The sequence below is a fragment of the Peromyscus maniculatus genome, chromosome 9, assembly GCF_049852395.1.
Source record: "Peromyscus maniculatus bairdii isolate BWxNUB_F1_BW_parent chromosome 9, HU_Pman_BW_mat_3.1, whole genome shotgun sequence".
Classification (NCBI taxonomy): Eukaryota; Metazoa; Chordata; class Mammalia; order Rodentia; family Cricetidae; genus Peromyscus; species Peromyscus maniculatus.
This window is the reverse complement of record NC_134860.1, coordinates 67,644,472-67,659,300: the sequence shown is the minus strand read 5'-3', so window position 1 is coordinate 67,659,300 and position 14,829 is coordinate 67,644,472. Positions and strand designations below refer to the sequence as shown.

At 49.7% G+C, this 14,829-nt stretch overlaps 1 protein-coding gene across 6 annotated transcripts in view; it reads right to left on the bottom strand.

Moving 5' to 3' along the window:
* Positions 1–952: 952 nt before the first annotated feature.
* Positions 953–14,829, bottom strand: part of Loxl2 (lysyl oxidase like 2) — an 89,104-nt gene continuing 75,227 nt past the window's right edge. For all 6 annotated transcript variants that reach the window (XM_042285080.2, XM_076545275.1, XM_016004951.3 and 3 more), the window contains 5 exons: positions 11,306–11,549; positions 5,141–5,256; positions 3,997–4,133; positions 1,788–1,899; positions 953–1,167 (listed from right to left, as the gene is read on the bottom strand). In XM_042285080.2, coding sequence (XP_042141014.1) covers positions 1,088–1,167; positions 1,788–1,899; positions 3,997–4,133; positions 5,141–5,256; positions 11,306–11,549 — 689 coding nt within the window. In that variant the 3' untranslated portion in view covers positions 953–1,087. The remainder of the gene's footprint in view (positions 1,168–1,787; positions 1,900–3,996; positions 4,134–5,140; positions 5,257–11,305; positions 11,550–14,829) is intronic.

Here is a 14,829-nt window from a genome sequence, read left to right as displayed (position 1 = left end):
AGCTCCAGGAAAGGCGCAAAGCTACACAGAGAAACCCTGTCTCGGAAAACCATAAAAAAAAAAAAAAAAAAAAAATGGGATAGCAGTCAGGCTATGGTATGGTTCTGCTCGTGGCTCTTATTCAGGCCCACTGTAAAAAAAAAAAAAAAAAAAAAAAAAACGAGCAAGTGGAGCAGAAAGAAACAGGAAAACGTGCGTTTGGTAAGCAAAAGAACACACAGAAGTTTAAAGCAGCTGAGAAAGAAGGTGGGTGCTGAGAAAGCCGCTATGACCGTTAAGGAGCACATTCCCTACATGTGTGAAGTCCTGGGTTTCATGCCCAGCACTCTGGAGGTGGAAGCAGGAGGAGCAGAAGTTCAAGGTCATCCTCAGCTATCTAGTGAGTTTGAAACCAGACACGGCCATGCTCCTGCCACAAGACCTTCTTTGCCACGACGACGACGCACCGGGTCCTCAAACCACGAGGGCCCAGACAGAGCCTTCCTTCCTCGAGTTGATCTTGTCAAGAAGTTTGTACAATGAGGGAAAAAAAAAAAAAAAACACTTAATACAGAGGTCTCGATATTCAAGTTTTCCAGAAACGACCTAAGAAGGGGGAAAATGGAATCCGGCTCAACCACCTCTGCGGTTGCTAAGTTCGCACCTGCCACATCTCCAGGAGAAAATGGCCCATCTATGCAGAGCGTGGTGATGTCGCACTTAGGATATACCAAAACTTGGATGGGAGAAGCTGCTGGAGGCTTGCCATCCAGTTCCCACAGCCATGTGCCAAAGCCCCTGCCTCAGGACAGGGACACGCAGCAGTGCCTAGTAAATGAAGGAGCACCTTTCTTCTCAGCTAGGCCTGGCTAGCCGGGAGATGGCAATTGGTATTCCCCGCCAGGAGATACTGTCACCTGAACTCGGTAGGTGACCATTAAGTCATTTTTCTTTTCTTTCTTTTGTCTTTGTCTTTTTCTTTTCTTTTCTTTTTTGAGACAGAAGCTCCGTCTAATGTCTGGAGTAGAAATCTCGTGGCAATCCCCCTGCCTCAGCCTGAGTGCAGGGATTACAGGCATGAGCCATCATGCCTGGCCCCAGGTCTTCTTTACTGCACAGAGAGCTGATTATTTAGAAGTCCACTGAAGTGTTCAAACTTCTGCTCAGTCTCCTCACTGAAGGCTCCACCTGGAGAGCAGGAGTCAAGGAGACAAAAAATTTAGTACATGCTCAGCTGTGGCCCTACGCGCCAGGATGGTACCAGTGAGCTCTAGGGCCAGGGACTCAGCAAGCACTGTGCCAAACTTAGGGTGTTTAACAAAAACAAACACAGTGCCCCCAGGAATGAGGCCTGTCACACGCCAACAGAGGCAAAAACTGCTTTCCTTCTTGTTCCCCAAGGAAAAAGCTCTTCATTGGTGACGAGGCAGAAGAGTGCTTCCCAGCAAGACTCGGTACACAGAGCCCATGAACTGATGCCTACACAGTTGGGGTCACGGGACCAGTGGGTTGATGGCCTTAGCTCCAGACCTGGGGTCTGCCTTGCTGGGTCCGCCAGCTCTGTGCCACCCTCCTTCCTTCGCCAGGGCTGGCTGCGAATACCCAGTCCCCACCCAGGCCTTCATGCATCTCTGGCTTGCTTTCTGAACTAGGAATTTGATGCTGGCTCCACTCCCAGCTTCTCCCAGATTAGCTGCCTCTGGTTCCCGGAGAAAGTAGGGCAGCTGTGGCCTGTGTTCCAGCCTCCGGAGGAGGAGGAGGAGGAGGAGGAGGAGGAGGAGGAGGGTGGGGCCGCCGAGGGAACTCACCTACGTGACAGTTGTACATCCAGATGCGGTAGCCATCGTAGCGGCTCCTGCACTTCATGATGTTGTTAGAGAAATCTGATTCTGGCACCTCGTAGTTGGGGTTAATGACAACCTGGAGGGAAATCAAGTCACAGGACACTGTAACTCCTCTGCTGGCTGTCCTCCACTCCAGGGCAGAGGCTGCGTGCCCTTAACAGTATGGCTAGGTCTTCCCTAAGAGAGGCTGTTGCAAAATGAGGCTAACTGGGTCTGATGTCATATCCTGGCCTGGTAGGGGCCACGCCAGAAAGCCTGTGTCTGACCTGCTAACCACAGCCTACCCAGGCCACGTGCATGTGGTACTGCCCATTCAGACAAACTGGCAAATGTCCCTTTCTGAGGTGGCCCGATTTTTCTTTGAGTTCTCTTCTCCCTAAATCCTAGTTGTCCCCTCAGCCCCTCCCACTCAACGTGGGTGGATAGCACCTCCCACACTAAGGCCCAGACAGGCCCCTGTCCATTCTAGCATCCCTGAAGGGTGGACATGAGCGCATCCGATTACAACCTGGGTCCAAGTCAGGCTCTCAGGGTGGGTGTGGCCCACCATGTAGGAGCAAGGACTGGGGTGAATTGTGTGGTCTTCACAGTCCTCCCCATACTCACATCACACTCAGAGCATCTGAGGGAAGTGGATTGAGGTCTCTGTATCTGGAAGGGATGAAGCAAGGACCCCGGAAACCCATCTGCCCATCCATCCCTGCCTCTGAGTCTGTGCACCCCCGGCCACTTCCTCCCTTTGGGAGTCCTCTTCCAATCCCTATTGTCTGCCACGCAGTAAGCTCTGTTGTCTGTCACAGAGGTTAGCTCTCGTGGCCTGTTGACTTACAGTCCAGGGCATCCACAGCTCTGTGTCATCAGAAACACCGGCATACCCCCCAAGTCCACCCGTCTGCTGATTGTACCGCTTGGGGGACAAGAACAGGACATAGAGACTTGTGACCTGCATTTGCCCAGCTGTGACATGAGGATACTAACAGTGTCCCTTCACATGAGAGTCAATGGGTCGATGCACTTCCTGAGCAGAGGGCTATCGGGGACCATGAAGCACTTTTAGCAGATAGGATGGTACACATTCACCCCGCTGAGTGACAGCGAGCGGCCAATAGGCGCCACCAAGCACTGCATGCATGCCCATTGCCATGGAAGTCTGCTCTTTAAATCAGAGTGCTCTGCTCCCAGGCCTGCTGTGGTTCTGGGTTTGGCTTGTGGCTAGAAAGCACTTGGCTGTCTACTTTTTAGAGCTGATGATGCCCGGGGACCCTTTCAAAGCACCCCGTGGTTACTTCTCTGCAGGTGCTGGCTCTTCAAGCGAGTATCTAGCAGTAGGGACTGAGGGCTAGATCATGGGCTGCCTGGATTCCCCACTAGGAATGCTTTCAAGGCAGAACAACCCACTTCTGGTCACACACGTTGCCGTCCAATAGGGCAAGCGCTGGGAAATGCAACACATGGGGATATGTGGCAATGAAGCCTCTGTAGGCAGGAATGCAACCATGTGCCAGGAGAAAACTGGGATACAGTGTTTCTCTCCACTGCCACATGGGCCTGGCCGGAGTATGCCACAACTGTCTGCAGGAAGGCGGAAGCCAGGGCTCCCTGGCTCTTCCTCAGGGCAGGGTAGCTGGAAGCCTTCACGAAACAGCCTCCTGGCCAGGGTGTCCTTAGCTTGACTTCCTAGTCTTACAGACCCATTTGTGTGCAAGGAGATGGCCCTTTTGCAGATCCTCCTGGGGAAGGAAAAACCACACAGTTGCAGGATACCGCAATTGCTTTCAGCCTTAATAGAACAGACCAAAGCAAGGTGTGAAGTCCGGAGGAAATCAGTATGGTGGCTGAAGGGAAAGCCTGAGATGTGGGTTGCCTCAGAGTTCATGGACCCACTTCTCAGTTCAAAGCAGCTCACACATACATTTTAATTCCAAGCTCATAAGGTTAATTGAATTATATATGACTGTTTCTACATCTTGGGTGCCGTGATGGGCTCCCAACATGCCCTGCAGGCTCGGTATCCTTCAGGCCCATGTGCCTCATGTATAATGACGGACAGATAAGATGGCCTCTGAGTGAGGCACCCTGCCTGGCCTCATGAATCTTACTTCTGGACACCCACAAGAAGGCTGAAGCAGTTGCTTCTCTTTCTCCCAGCAGCCCTGGCTTCTGCCCACCTCACCTGGAACAGGTAGTCTCCAGGGGGCACATCGGTGATGTCTATCCACTGGCAGTCAATGTCATGACGGTACATGTCCCAGCAGCCCATGGTGATACCTTGTTCTCCAAAGTTGGCACACTCATAACTCTTCTGAATGTCTATGGGTGGGCAGAGAAGAGCATCGTCATGCATCTGTGGTCCCCACCCACCTCACCTCTTCTAGTCCCCAAGCCCCCCAGCCCTGTTCCATCCCATCCTTCCCATGTGGGCTCCTGATACCTTCCCATTTCAGCAGAACCCCCTCACTCAACTCCCTATCTACATGCCAGCATTCCCTCCAAGCCCGGCTCGAGGTCTTCTCCTCCACAAAGTGCTCCCTGACCAATCTGGACTATGCTGGCATTCCTGTGAATTCCTCGGCCTGGGGTAGGGATAAGTGTCATGATCTAAGACATCTGTAATGTTTGCTGTTTATCTTAACATGAGGTCATCTCATCTTCTCTAGACCATCAGCAATTGGACTCTGGGCTCGTATCTAATCTGTCTTCTTGGTCCCTCATAGATTGTCTGTACACAGTAGGTGTTCAAAACCCCTTTTCTATGTGATTTCATGATGTCGGCAGTGGGCCACGCCAGCATCTAGAACCTCATGTGAGCAATAGGTAGAGGACAGGTATCTGTCCTGAAAGGGTCCTTGGTGTGTGAGAGTGCCAGGTGTCCTATCAGGCAATCACAGTGAGGTGTGATGACCTACCTGAGGTAGGACTAGAATGATATGTGCATGGTGGTCAGGGAGAGGAGTTGGGAACATGACAGAGCTCTATTGGTATTGGGACCCTAGGAAGAATGTTCCGTGGCAAGCAGAGAGGCAGAGGCATGTAAGTCAGGCTCAAGCGACCAGACCTCACCTGGAAGCCATGCAGCCCTCTCCCTGCCAGTGAGAACAACTCTGGGGGACAGGTGACATCAGAACCACTTTCCCCAGCCCCAATGTGTAGCCACTGAAGGCCCCAAGAGTTGGCAAATAAAAGCCACATGGATACCCAGCAGTGGCCAGAGTACATGGAGAGGTGCGTGGCCTGGCCTCCATCCAGACGGACTGTGTTCAAATCCACTGGGAATGTTCAAAGTTCTGGGAAGCCCCAACCTTCCCCTTCACACATACCTCCCTCACACTCTGTGTCCTCCAAGCAGAAGCTGGCCTTGTGGCCCTCAGCCACCTTGGTGCCGTTGAGGCTCAGCAGGTCATAGTAAGTGAATACTTCCATGCTGTGGTAGTGCCTGGGAGCCAGAAACAGGGCCCAATGTCAGTGTCTGGAACCATGGCTGCCTGGAAGCAGCTTCCTAGCTGGTGAGCTGCCTCTGGAGAACCTCGAGGCCGCAGGGTCAAGGGTGGCAGGGACAGGAATGAAGAGGGAACTAAGAGAAGGGAGGACCAAAGCGAAGACAGTAACTTCTGAGCAGGGGTGTCAGACATCTTGCCACACCTTGATCCCCCTCATCGGGCGTGGGGATGACGTAACTTACTGGCTGGAATGTTGTGGCTGTCAGTGAGTCCAGCTGACAGCCCAGTGTCTGGTATTTAATCGGCTCAGCACAGCAAGCTTTTTAATACGCAGGGACCTTCCTGAGGGCCCAGCTGGCTCTCAGCCCACTCCCTCATGGAATCTTTTCCCAGATTTGCCATAGGTCTAACAAATGCCCATGTATTAAAAGCTTCTTTCCTGTGGGGGGCGCTATTGGGACACTATGGACCATTTGGAGGCGCAGCCTATGAGAGTCTTGGGTGATTGGCAACATGCCCTCAAAAGGGATTTCAGGTCCACAGTCCCTTTCTCTCTCTGTTTCCTGGATTCAGGTGTGTTTATCCCCACACAGATGTGCTACCACCTGCTGCCTTTGGACACTATGGCTTTGAACCTTCAAAACCGTGAGCTGAACAAACCTTTCTAAATTAGTTTCCTCAGATTTTTTTTTTTTTACTGGCATAAAACTAGTAGAACAGACTAATTTTTAAGATCACATTTTTTTAAAGTAGGAATAGAGAACGAAGGAAGGAGATAAAAGGGGTGGGGTGGCAGTCAGGGAAACAGGAATCACTAAGATATAGGGCACGCGCCCAGAGAAGAACACACATGGACCCGAGTGATGTGTGTGTACTCTGGTGTGGGAGAGGAGGCCTGGCCTTGGCCTAAGAGCCCTGGGAAGGGAGCAGTAAGCCCACGCTCCTCAAAAATGAGCAAATCAAACAGGGAGGGGAAGGAGAAGGGCTGGGAGGTTTCTGGAGAGTGGGTGGTTCTCAGGGAGGGGCATGGCAGCAGCTCGGGAAAGCACATCTCTGGGGTTCTAGAAGGGAGCGTGTGCAAGCCGGGTGCAGTCAGCTGCCTTGGCTGATAGTTGACGGCAGCCCATGCCATCACTTAAGAGAAATTGAGAACAGATGTGCTCAAGAGTGACGCAGCTGCTTCAGGAATAACAGGGGGAGCGGTGCTACTGAGGGCAGCTGAGGGGATTCCAGAATCATCCATCATGCAGGCCTAGGACAAAAGATAGCAGGCTGGCTTTCCTCTGTCTCGTCTCCACCTGCCCTGTGTGGGTCGTACCTGCAACCATGCTAACACACTCATCTCCACCATTGCAGGGACATTTCGTACAGGAATCATCTTAAGGCACTGTAGGGCTTTGTTTATGCCCAGCCCAAGTTTCCTCTTTGGTAAAGCAAGACTATTATTGCTAACTTCTGGGGTGATGTAAGGACCAAATAAGATAAAAGGCAGAGCTGGGGCTGCAGCCCGATTGTTGGAATGCTTGCCCAGCACGCAGGACACCTTTGGTTCGATCCCCCAGTACCACATACACTAGCCATGGCGGCCTGTGAACCCAGCACTGAGGAGGTGGAGACAAGGGGATCAGAAGTTCACGGTCATCCTCAGTCGCAGGAGTGAGTTTGAGGCCAACCCAGGTGCAGGAGAAGCCGTCTCAAAATAAATAAATAAATAAAAGGACAGAGACATAAAAGAACCCAAATGAGGCCGTAACAAAGGATGTTCTCTGTTGGCCACCGTCCTTATCGTGGCTCCGCCCCTCTGCAGTCACAGCTGCAGTAGTCAAGGCTCCCGGGGTCCTGTCACCCAGCCTGGCTATTGGTGTAGTGGCCTGGAGCTTCCTCCACCGTGTGTGCAGGAGAGAGGAGGGCCATGGAAAGGGTTTCCAGGGAGGAAATTAGAGGCTCTTTCCTTCCTCCCGAGTTTGTTCATGTTATATAAATAATGTCAGAAGTTGCTAAGTCGGGCTTCCCCAGGTCATTCATGTTTCTGGTAAAATGGTACTGGGCCAGGGCCAGCGGACAGCCCTTACAAGGAACATTTTGTAGCGGATGAGGTGATGACTTTGAGGGAGTCTGTTTTGGCTCCCTGCAGGGAGCGGATGAGACATGAGGTCTGACTCACGGAATGAAAAATGTCTGCTCCCTCAGAGAGGGGCTTATGTGACTTGCTGACCGGCTGGAAAGATCGCAGGGAAGTACGTTTATGTTCCGTCGTCTAAACAGAGTTCAGAGGGAGCCACAGACGGGCTGTTATGAAGCGGCCTCCTGTAGTCAGACCTCCTTCAGTCTGGAATTGGGTCTTTTCTAGCTGCAGTTTTCTTCCTGGGAGGAAGCCATAGGCTTCACGGCCCCCTGCTTCTTGCTGATCGCTGTCCTGGGGCGTGTCTGCTTTATCTCCTGGACACCCTTGAAGGCCACATGTTCCTCCCAGGTAGACATGAGATCCATCTAATCTCCCACAGGCCTCCACCCAGGAGACAATGATGGGTGCCAGGAAGGCAGGAGGGAGAGTCTTGGGCAACACAGTGGCCCTCTTAGCAGCTCAGAGTCTAAGGGTAGAATGAGCCCTGGGGTGGGCATTGGAAACTGCAGACATGAGAAGAAATCCCAGAATACTAAAAAAGGGAGTGTGGCCTGGTGCTTCATAGAATTCTTATATTTGCTTGTTTGATTTTCCTTCCTGTGGTGCTATGAATACTCGGTGCTCTACCACTGAGCTACCCCACAAACCCTTGTTTTCCTTGAGACAGTGACAGACTATGAGTGAGTCCAGTGGCGGTGGACTCACCATGCGGCCCCAAATTCATTATCCTGCCTACTGAATGCTGGGATACCAGGTATAGGCTACCAGGGACAGCTTTTGAGTTCCTTATAACCTAGATAAAATGAAAGTTGGCCTTTCCCATAGGATTCCAGGGCTCTGTGTCCTAAGAGCTGACACTCCTCTGGGGATATGTCATGCCGGATGAACACGTAGACAGAAGACAGACACAGCGTGCCCACAGGAAGCTGTACATGTCTTGACGTACTGTCACTACAGATTGAGGAAGACGCACTTGGGTGTTTTCCAGTCCTATCAAGGACTGCCATAAAAGACAGGGGTCCTTCTGTGGTCTCTAGCTTGCCATCCACATGTGTCAGGCCTACTGACTGGTGAAATGAGGGACCTCTAACTGGTTCAGAGGCCTCATTACAGCCGTGGATTCTGACCCTGTCGGTGGAGGGGGCAACTAGGCACATGGTGGAGGCAGGCTGGACAGACACACTTCTGCATCTGTGCCATTCCTAAACCCAGGGGCTACAGCCTGTGTTGTACCAAGGGCACCAGAAATGCATCTAAGAGCACTAATCTTTCTGTTTCAGCGTCATGTCTTCAAGAACATAGTTCTGCTCCTCATTGTAGCATTAATGAATGTGGAAGTGGCCAGTTCCCATGCACATTTATCTGAGCCAGGGCTCCCTCTCTTGCTTGGCTCCATTCATGGCTTCAGAATGTCTGTAAACCTGCTGAAATGGAATGTCAGTGCTTTCACAGAAGCAACTTTCTTGAGTTGAGGAAGGGCCAGGCCAGCTCTCAGGAGCCTCTGCAAGGGACCCGAGAAGAACTAACTTCAGCTCCCTTGGAAGGTCTTCCCAATGAACCTGAAGAGTACCAGACAGTCTCATGTTTGTAACCCCAGCACGTTGGAATTAGGGGAAGGAAGACTGAGAGTTCAAGGGTAGCTTTGGCTAGATAGGGAATCACAAAACCAGTGAGCCTGGAGACGTCACCTGGAGCTCTGGAGACTGAGTGTATGTGTGGGGCTCATGAAGTTCCTTGGATCGTGCGGTCATAGAATACCTGTGCCTACAATGTCTCTCATCAAAACTGTGGCATACTATGTTAGTTAAGAAGATATGGGGCCGATCCCTGGGCACAAGGACAAAAGAGGGATTGTACCAAGGTCACTGACCGAGGGCACAATACAAGTGAGAGAACAACCTTGAGGGTGCTGCCTCCATGTCCAATTGACAAGAAACCAGGGGCACCCAAAAGAAGGGTCACATGCTTTGCCCATGTTCTTCTCCACCCTCCCCTCCCAAACCACTGACGGGAACATTTGTAGGCAAAGGAGAAAAGAGCCCCCAGGAAAAGTGGGGAGGGAGAGTCAGAGTCCCTGGGACTCCAGATCACAACACTGCCATGATGTCATCATATGGCTATTCTTAGGGTGGAGACTGGTGGCTCTGAGGGTAAGCATATGGTACTAGGAGCGTCCTACCATGTAATCTTGGGTGGGCCACCATATGCAGGGCTGAGATGCAATTACCGTCCACTTATAGACCCATAGGCAGCACCAGCCCCTGCTGTCCTGGCTTCCCACCCCGTGGTCTCTAAGGGACACCAGACACTGAGACTGTCCTGACTTTAATTCTACTCCAATTTGTACCCTGGCAAAGACGAAGTGATTCCTCGGGCTTCAGGGTATTTCCAGCATTCAGCGAGTTGTTGCAAAGGAAAATCAGAAGCTGAAGTGGGATCATGGTATTTTCTTTTGGAATAAGGCGGTACAACCCTAGCCTCAAACTGATTTAAATGTGAGTGGGTTATGATTTATGGCATGGAAAAGAAGCAAAACATAGGAAGGTGTCTGATGAAAGTCTGGAAGAGCGCTAACAGGGAGAGCAGCGCATTTGAGAGCGGATGGGCCAAGCCGAGACCCCTGAACTGTAACTCCTCAGGCTAGCTCGGGCAGTTGTATGGAATTCAATGACCTGTTCATCGGGAATGGCCAAATGTGAGTGCATCTGCCTCTGATGTGAGTGCAGTGTTAGAGCTGGATCAAAGCCTAGAAGGACCTTCCCCAGCTCTGATTTGCAGACCTGTGGGGGCCCTACTGAAGTGCAGATGGGGTCATTGGTCTGCACCTCTGGCACTCAGCATGCCCAGATCTCGCTGTAATGGTAGACACACCCATCCAGGGGCCTCGCTTTGAAAGGCAGGGATCTAATGCAAACATTTCCTGACATAGATAGAATATTTGAGAGAACGAATCTACCAGGAGTTCGTGGACCTCTAGAAGAGGGATTCCAGGTAGGAGGAATAGCAGCTTCTTTTCCAACAGTGTGCCTGCAGTGTCCTCTACCTGCCCAGACTGAGGACAAAAAGTGACCAGGTAGTGACAGCGGAGTCTGGGTTGGATTACAAGTCAAGAAGAGCAGAGGAAACAGGAAGGGAAGAGGTCCTGGTGGCTTCCATAGGCCCTGGGGGCACGGGCTCTAGGATTCCCACTGTTCTTCTGTCTTGACCCAATCTTTGCAGCACCTGGATCACAGCCACAGATGAGCTGGAAGGGAGCCCAGAAGTCCCAGCAATGTGGCCCAGTTGGCCTAATGTCAGGCTGCTGGTCAGGGACTTAGGCTTAGCAGGCTTAGACCAGTTCTCATGACTCTGAGTCCTGGAGCTCCTATCTCCACACCCCCAGTCTTCCTAGAGACATTAAAAACACCGAGTAAGGAGGACGACCAAGGGAGATTTGAAATGGCAGTGTGTGTGTGCGCGCACGGGGGACTCATTAAAAGTACAACCACGTGTGTGCAAATGCCATAATGAAACCCATTACTTTGTAGGCTAACTTTAAAATTTAATTCAAAAAAACCTCACACTGGTATGCAGAATGTATTCCTGTATGGACAGAAGGCCCAAGGCTGGAGACTTGAAAGCTCCTTGTGCAGTACAAGTGTACTGTGCATGCCCGTAGAAACTGCTGACTGACGGTCCCTGGAGGGCCCTGGCACTCAGATCAGCATGTCGCCTAGGGTCAAAAGCACGGGAGCCAAGAGGCAGGGAACTCACCCAGTGAGCTGGGAGTGGAGAATGGCTTCCAGAGATAGAGATTACTTGTCTGCCTAGATCTTGGATCGTTGGCCTTCCTGAGGTGACTCTGGCATTCTAGATCCCAGGTCTGGCTACTGAAGAACACCAGGTTGGGTAACTGACTGACCAAGGGAGGCATGGCCTACCTGTGGCAGTCATGCCAAATCCACGCGTGGCGGCCATTCTTGGGGCGGAAGTCGGACTGGCCGTTGTTGTGGATCTGGGAGGAGAAGCGGAGAAGGCGACGGTAGCCCGTGGTGGGGTTGGTGTGGGCGGCGGAGGCCGAGAGACAGTTCTCCTCCATGGCACATTGCAGCAAGAACATGGGCCTGTCCTCTAGGTAGGCAGTCTGTTGCACAATCTCAGCGTTAAGCACCAGGTCAGGTGCAGCTATGGAAGACAGACATGGGTCACAGATGGGAAACCCCTTCCGTGGGCACCCCTGAGAAAAGTGCCATCATTCTGTACGTGTCCTTCTGAAGCTGGCCTGGGGCTCCTCCATGTTACCTTCTAGTTACCCCCAATTATACTCTCTCTTTTCCAAAAGTCTTCTGGATACTCCCCTTCAGTTCCCGGTATGGGTGGGCAAATGGCTGACACACAGATGGGTGATAGACACCCAAGGGCTCCTTGGATCATTCTCTCTACTTTCAAGCCCCTTAGACTTCCATAATAAAAACCAGAACAATAATGAAGGAGACACCACTCACCCTTGGTGTGACTCTCTCTCTCCCAACATGCATGAGGATTTATGGCCTGCTAATGCCATTCCCCCCAAAATGCACCTTGACTATTGATGTCTAAATACTGCCACATTCATGTTATGGTTCTGTAATATTTAATTCGCCACTTGCTTCTATATTTTAGGGAGGCAATGCCTTGGCTGACTATAATTTTTCAATTAAAGACAAGTCTGTGATCAACATGCTATAGTCAAACTGTGCCTAAATTGTGGTGTGTGTGTGTGTGTGTGTGTGTGTGTGTGTGTGTTTTCTTTAGAATATATCTCTAGCAGAGACATTTCCAGGAGAAAAAGCAGCATGATTATAAAACGTTGATGCACAATGCCAAACTGCCTTCTCACAAGTTTTTCCTGTTTCTTTTCATCACAGCGTGGCATAGAGTTTGTGCAGAAAGGATGCTGTCCATGTTGTCGGGGGTGGGGGAAGGAGGCCTCTTTCTACAGATGTGAACTGCAGGGCTCCTGTGAAACATGGGCTTAAAGCATGTACTTCAGAAAACAGTTCACAGCAACGTCCTAGGCCTAACTTCAAAAACTGGGGGTTGAGACCCCCCCCTATGAAGTTGTCTAAGTGAATGTGGAGGGTCTTGAAAATTTTGGGAAGAGTGAAAGGATTCTGCATACACAATGGCTTGAAAATTAATTGGAAAATCAAATGCCTAATGAGGCTGAGGTGTTTCTGGCAGTGCCTGCCCATGTTGCATTGCGTGACTTCACCACAGCCTTGGTTCTGAACACACAGCACAGCATGCACACTTTGCATTGTACATGTCACATGTGCAACACCAACAAACACTGGCCCAAATACCTCAACTCATATTCAAGATTTCCATATGTTATGATTTACAGCGCTTTTACTGTACACAAGTGTTTTCCGTTCTTGGAGAAACACGATTCAAATATGGGAAACAAAGACTTCTAATATTTTCCTCCCAGCATTCATTTGCAAATAAATGTAACATCAGCACATCTTCAGTTGTATTGTGTTAGAGTGTCCCTTTTCAAAAAGTGCTGCTTGAGATGCTGACTTGAATTTCATTTTTAAAAAAAAATGTTGAAAGAATTTTGGTTTGGGATTAGAATAGATTTCTAATCATCTCTCAAATGACCCTAAACATACATCTGTTATTTTGTATTATGTATTTATGCAAATGGTGTTCTTAGTATTAACAATTATAATATCAAAGTATCGATCAACTCATTCATCAAGATTTATTTCTTTATGCAAAAATAGAAACTACATCTATCTTATTAGTATGTGTGATAGCTAGCTTTTATATTAACTTGACACCAAGCTAGAGTCATTTGAAAGAGGGAACCTCAATTGAGAAAATGCCCCACCAAATTGGCCTGTGGAGGGTGCATTTTTTTGATTGATAATTGATGTGGGAGGGCCCAGCTTATTGGGAGTGGTGCCAACCTGGGCTGGTGGTCCTGGGTTCTATAAGAAAGCAAGCTGAGCAGGCCATGGGAAGCAAGTCAGTAAGTAGCACCCCTCCATGGCCTCTGCTTCAATTCTTGCCTCTAGGTCCCCACCCTATTTCTGGCCTGGCTTCCTCTCATGCCCAATAAATAAACCCTCTCATGCCCAAGTTGCTTTTGGTCATAGCAATAGAAACCCTAACTATGCAAATTTAATTTTATCTTTAATGAATGGAAAATTATGTGCATACAAAAGAACTATTGTAAAATAAATGTGTGATTTATTATCAGCAAATGTTTGATTTGTGTACTTATTTTATACACCTATATAATTAAAGTCATGTAAAAATGTTCTGATTTTTACAATTTTCTGATTGTTGCATGTTATACTGGTTAATTATCAGCTTGACAGAACCTTGAATCACCTGAGAAGGGAGTCTCAAATGAGAGATTCCCTAGATCAGATTGGCCAGTGAGCATGTCTGTCAGGGATTGTCTTATTGTTAATTGGTCTGGCCCACTGTGGGCGGTACCATTCCCTGGGTAGGGCTGTATGAGAGTAGACAGTGTTGACAGAGAACAAGCAAGCAGGCAGCATGGGTGGGTACATTCGCCTCTTTCTGCTCTTGACCGTGGTTGTGATGCTTTAAGTTCCTGCCTTGATTTCCCTGCAATATTAGAGTATAAACTGGAATTATGTACCAAATGAACACTTTCTCCTATGCTACTTTTCATCAGGATATTTTATCCCAGCAACAGGAATGAAACCAGAGCATCGATAAGTGTCTCAAGAGAATATGGTCTGGAGGAGAACTCTAGCATTTACCTCTCCCTGCTTCCAGATTGTGGATATAATGTGACCAGCTTGCTTCCTAGTCCCTGCTCCTGATGGACTGTATCCTCAAACTAGTAGCCAAAATGAACTGTTCCTTTCTTAAGTTGCTTTTATCAGGCATTTGGTGCTTGTGGTGGTTTGAATGTAATTGGCCCCCACAAACTCATAGGGATGGCACTATTAGGAAGTGTGGCCTTGTTGCAGTAGGTGTGGTCTTTTTGGTGGAAGTGTGTCATTGGGGGGTGGGCTATGAGGTCTCATATATGCTCAAGCCATGCTCACTATTGCAGTTCACTTCCTGCTGCCTGCATGTCAGGATGTAAAACTCTCAGCTCCTTCTCCAGCACCATGTCTGCCTGCATACCGCCATGTTCCACCGTGATGATAATGGGCCGAACCCCTGAACTGTAAGTCAGCCCCAATTAAATGTTTTCCTTTATAAGAGTTGCTGTGGCCATGGCGTCTCTTCACAGCAGTAGAAACCCTAACTAAAACAGTACTAAAAATGAGAAATGTAACTGATAGACACTCTTTAACCTAACCCTTCCCTGTTTCCTCTTTACCATGCCATCAGCCAGGTCCTGTGCTTGGGAAATAGCTGTCATTTGTCCCCTTTGACCCAGAATCCTCTGTGCTTTCCTCTCCTGGTCACACACTGTGAAATCCTAGAG